The 5744-nt window shown below is 34.9% G+C and overlaps 1 protein-coding gene across 4 annotated transcripts in view; it reads left to right on the top strand.

The window, feature by feature from the left end:
* Ppargc1a (PPARG coactivator 1 alpha) overlaps positions 1 to 5744 on the top strand; it is a 640420-nt gene that overhangs the window by 604290 nt on the left and 30386 nt on the right. For all 4 annotated transcript variants that reach the window (XM_005366020.2, XM_005366019.2, XM_026788616.1 and 1 more), the window contains 2 exons: positions 1878 to 1923; positions 2033 to 2106. In XM_005366020.2, the coding sequence (XP_005366077.1) occupies positions 1878 to 1923; positions 2033 to 2106 (120 nt within the window). The remainder of the gene's footprint in view (positions 1 to 1877; positions 1924 to 2032; positions 2107 to 5744) is intronic.

Below are 5744 nucleotides of genomic sequence, written 5' to 3'. Positions count from 1 at the left end.
TAATAGCATCTACATGAAGGGTAACTGTAAGGGCCCTAGCAGCTTTTGGTCAAGCAGTCCTTGAACAGTACCGGTGAAATTCTCTACAAGTGAAATCAATAGTGCTTGTGAGAGAGTACCTGTGAGCCCATGTGCAGTCACGGGTTCAAGTCTGAGGTCGACTGGAGGACTGCACCCTGCATGGGCCTCTCATTTTCTGCTTGACTCTGCTGGTGTTCAGCATGGCTGGGGCCAGTTCTCTCCCTCTGTTCCTCTTGGGATTCCTTGTATCTAGCTATCCGAATTTTGGAAACATTTGCATGAGAGTTTAACATGGCCTGTGGTAGATCCCTGTTTCTGATTTTCAATGTGCATTTATTGTGTGATTTATCTCACTGTTCCTAATTGGGTAGTATTGTCTATAGAACCTGTGTAAATTATCCTGGCTATTAGCAAAATACCATAAAAGTGAGTAAAATTTGTTCATAAATTTATTCTTTGTGAAAGGCTGATTAAATTAGGCATACTCAAAAATTAATGTACAATCAGCTCATCTAGCGGTATATATGTAAAAGCCAATTAATCAATGTACCTAATTTGTAGAAGACAGCATGAGCTTCATATTTCTGGATGCACTTCGGATAGATGATATACTTACTATTCAATTGTTTCAAAACTAAATTCTAATCTACATATTAAATATGTAAATACTATTTTTCACATAAAGTACCTTATTCCAGACTAATTTAGATGTGAATAATATTTTTACATTTCAAAGAATCCTGATTATTAGGGTTGGTTGACTTCCTTTAAAGTGTATTGAATTCAATTCCTTTTGATAATAAGAGGAAGGGAACATCTTAGTGTCCAACTCTGCCAAGATTTGGTTTTATGGCCCTGTAGGCATTGTTTAGCATCTCTGGGCCTTAGAGTTTTCAACCATAAAGTAGGAAACTCTTCCAGAGACCATTTTCGTTTCAACGCTATGATTTTCATTATACATAGTTATATATTATACAATAGTTACCTATTGACTTTCTGAAAGTAATTAGCAAAAGAGGACAAAATCTTACACACACTTACACACATCCATAGCTGTAGATAAACATATATATATATATATATATATATATATATAATGTATTTGTCATCATTTATTCTCTTCTTCCCACTCAACACACAAGATTGACATAGAAAAGTAGTTGATGTATTAGAGCAAGAAGATTCCTATTCTTGTATTTCTTGTTAGAAAAGACACCAAAGGAAGTAAGATTCTGTGACATTCAGGACAGAAAGGAATAGTGATCATAGAAGAATGTCTGTTGATATTTTAGCTGAGAAATGTGATGCCTTCACGTGTCTATCAGATTTGGGATGCAAATTCCTTTGAAGCCATTCGGGTCAAAGTCCGCAGTTTGTCATCATCTCTCCATGATGGTTATTGCTCGAGTCTTGGTCTCAGAAATTTCCTATTCTCAGGGCTAGATATAAAACTATGCATTTTCGGCGTAAAACTAACTGAATATTCATAACGATCTGTCACCTCGTAGTTACTCTGCTATTTCCTAGTGTAAACAAGCCGTGTACTGATTTCAAATTAAAAACAGAAAACAATATTTCTCTTTCATGATATGATGCAAATTTCATGTCCTTAATGAGATGGTGCATTTGTGGGAAAATTCTCTGTTTGTATGTGCTTCCTAATGGTATTGTACTGATTCAAATGGTGTTTGGAATTTGCTTTAGCATAATGGACTGGAGTCTGTCTTTCAGCCAACATTCAGGGTTCCCTTACTTGATTCCTACAGTTGCCTCGTTGTTTCCTACTTGAGTATAGCAGAAAGTCGATCTGAAAAAGACTCAATATTTTATAATTAGTTTCTTCTTCTTTCCTTTAGCCAAACCAACAACTTTATCTCTTCCTCTGACCCCAGAGTCACCAAAGTAAGTATTAAGAAATGCAACCATTTTCAGAAAGGGAAGGGGGTTCTAATACATTTGGCTACAGCAACTCCATTTCAGTTTGTTTTTATAAATGTGCCATATCTTCCAGTGACCCCAAGGGTTCCCCATTTGAGAACAAGACTATTGAGCGAACCTTAAGTGTGGAACTCTCTGGAACTGCAGGTAAGCTTTTATTTCAGTTGGAACTTCTCTCTGTGAAATCCATATTCGATGATAGGCTATATTTTCACTTACATAGAGGACAAGAGGGACTGGATAAAAAGTCATCTGCAAAGCGTCTCCAGTTGCTTACTTCAGAGTAAACAGAAACACCAAAACCCCCAAGACCTTGAACTGAAAAGTGTGTTAAAGAGATGGTTTCACTCATTTTTCAGGACTAGCCCTACCCCTGTGACCATGATTTTGATCTGGATTCTCAAAGAACACTATTTCAGGTTAAGACACCCAGATATAAGGTGGTGGAGGAGGAGGAGGAGGAGGAGGAGAACTGAATGTTTTTCCAGTTTCTTTTTTAGTAAGAATATTTGTATTAATTCTTTTGAGAATTTTATACAATGCATTTTGAACTTAACATCTTTGATCTCCCACCCAGTGATTGACATCTAAGTGGTTTTAATCAAGTCCACAGTGACCAAATGAGGAGAGTGGTATTTTTTTGATGAAAAAATAAGTTAGTGATATTAAATAATGTGTGAAATGTCAGCAAGATGAAAAACAGAGGTAAACCTTAAATTCAAATTTATTGTCAGTACTTCATGTAGATTTTCTTACTCTTTGACATATTTAGCAGTATAATGCTATTATATACATATATATCTACTATTTATCTGTCATACATATATATGTATTAATATATATTCATATACATCATTCCTATATATATCTTTCCAGGAAAGGAGAAAAATGAAAATATGCCTTTTTAGCAAGCCACAATGTGTGTGTATGTATGTATGAATATATATATATATATATATATATATATATATATATTCTTTGTTTCTTTGTCTCCATCATTTGAGCATTTGAGACTTCTGAACTGCTCTAGTTAGTCCATGTGCTACATGGAGACAAAGAAGCTTTAAAACTTGGACTAACTGAAGAGTTCCTAGGCAAGTTTTGAGTTGGTTGTAAATGGTGCTTTAGATTGTAAATGGAGGATCTTGGCATCCAACAGAGAATAAGTCTTAGGAGGTCTAAACCAGAAAGGCCTTGGCTCTGGCCATTGCTGATAAGGATAAAGGGACAGTACGTTAGACAAGATGCTTTCAACCAGAACTGTGGTGCCTACACGCACCATGGTTATTGTCGTTAGGTTTAATTTCACACTTTGAGTTTGCTAAATTACCTTCTTATCAAAGGTCTACTGCATGATTGCATGGTTTGGTCAAGCAGCAGAGTAGTTAATATCATGGCACATAGTGTGTGTATGCAGATGACATATATATATATGTATATACATACATACACACATATACAAACAGGTTTATATATACATGCATACATTCACTGGTAAGCATATGCATAACTTCGTTTCTTTTTGTAATAATTGCTTTTAGTTTTTAAAATTATGCTTATATGTCTGTAAGTGTGGATTTGTGCACATGAGTGCAGATGCCCAAGGGATATGGAAGAGAACGTTGGATCCACTTGGAGCTGGAGTTACAGGTAGTTGAAAGCTACCAGACTTGGGTGCTGGGAATGCAACTCAGGCCTCCTGGAAGAGCAGAACATGCTCTTAAACAGTTGAACCATCTCTCTAGCCTTTATCTTGATGTCTTAAGTAAGTTATACTTTATATGCTTTAATGGGAAGAATTGTTGTGTGCACATATTTTCTGTATGAGAGGCCTTCTTATTTGACCAGCAAAGACAAATAGTTGGTGAGTTTCTTTGAAAAACTGACATGACATTCTTCATTTAACTTTTGCTTGGAACATATAAATGTACATTCAAATCCCATACTTTTGTTAGGAGACAGCGGGCATGGCATTGAGCTTCAGTGTGCTCACCAGGAATTCATTCATCTTTCCTCTCATAAATCACACTAATGAAATGTCATGAGGCTCTCCAAATTTTATTTCATGTTTATTTGAGGAATGATAATCTGAGTGCATTTTTTTCTGGATTTTTTTTGTGATTTTCAGTGCTTTGCTATAACATACACACAAATATACATACACACAACACACACTAATTTGACAGTATCTATTCTAGAAATTTACATTAATTGTATCTTTTAATAGAAACAAATGATCATACTCACAATCCATGCATTTATATAAAACTTTATCATCTTATCTAATAACAGTCCATGGGCTAATGAAGAACACTAGCAGGTTTTAGAAGATACAACACTGTGCAGCTCGATAGCGTACAATTGAAAGTGATCTGTTAATTGAGAGAGACCAGAACCTGTGCAGTTAGGCACTCTGTTTTGGAAATGAGCAAGATAGCTTCTCTAGTTTTGTACCAATGCCTGACTTTAAAGAGATACTTGTTATGAGCATAACGAATATCAGGTTATTAGAAATGTCATAGACACAAGCGAGTTGAAGAGTCCTCATAGTTCTAAAATTAAAATATTCATAGAATTGTTTTCTTTAGATAGGTGCTTATAACTGTAATTATTATGTATGTCAGGAAATACTTATATAATTTTAGAGACTAAGTTTTCACCTAACATAAGCTATTTTTTGTATCATCTCAAATTCTATTATCAGGATATTTGAGTAGGTAAATAGAAACTTATTTGCTCAAATGCTTATTTTTAAATGTTTAGGCTGTTTATAATATTACTATTTTGAAATAGCACTCTGGGAGAAATCTTTGTGCATAAATTTTAAAATCTGATTTTCTCAAAATAGATGCCTAATAGTTGTTATTGCCAAAAATAAGCATTTAAATATGTTAGGGCATCCTGATACATACATTGCTACATTGATTTGCAAAATGATATTTCTATTTATAGTCCCACTAGTGCTAAGGGGGACATCCATGCCTCATTACATCTAGGTCGATATTGGATGTCTTTATGCCAGGGTTTCTTCCTAATTTATAAATATGAACACATCACACCATTTTTAGTCATCCCACTAAAGATGTTATGATATTATAAAACGTTTAGCTTTATTTTCTTCTTTTACTTATTTTTGAGGGTTTTTTTTTAGATGTTATTTAGTTTTATATTTTTATTTGGTGGATGTTTTGCTTGTATGTATGCTTGTGCACTACATGTGTGCAGTGCCAGCAGAGGCCAGAAGAGAGCATTGGATCCTGGGTCCGGAGTTACAAGCAATTGACAGCCACTCTGTGGGGTGCTAGAATTAGAACCTGGGTCTTCTGGAAGAGCGGCCAGTGTCCTTAACCTCTGAGTCATAGCTCTGGAGCTTATGTATCTATTCTTGTACTATTCGGGAGGAAGAAAAGTCCCTGCACTTACTAGGCAAGCACTCCCTATCCCAGGTACTTAGTTTTAAATTAGCTCCTTTCAATTTTGAGATTTTAGTAGCCTACTCTATGGAAAGGTAGGTAGAAATTATTAAGTAGATGCTAGACATCCTTAACATTTTATATAGTACATTTATTACTGTTAAGGACTTGATGCTTATATTATTAATTATAATACTTCATTCTTTTTTTTTTTTTTGGTTTTTAGAGACAGGGTTTCTCTGTGGCTTTGGAGCCTGTCCTGGCACTAGCTCTGTAGAATTTTGAGATTTTAGTAGCCTACTCTATGGAAAGGTAGGTAGAGATTATTTTGTAGATGCTAGACATCCTTAACATTTTATATAGTACATTTAT

This window comes from Microtus ochrogaster, unplaced genomic scaffold, assembly GCF_000317375.1.
Source record: "Microtus ochrogaster isolate Prairie Vole_2 unplaced genomic scaffold, MicOch1.0 UNK5, whole genome shotgun sequence".
Classification (NCBI taxonomy): Eukaryota; Metazoa; Chordata; class Mammalia; order Rodentia; family Cricetidae; genus Microtus; species Microtus ochrogaster.
The sequence above is the reverse complement of the archived record's forward strand: the minus strand, read 5'-3'. Positions and strand labels throughout refer to the sequence as shown.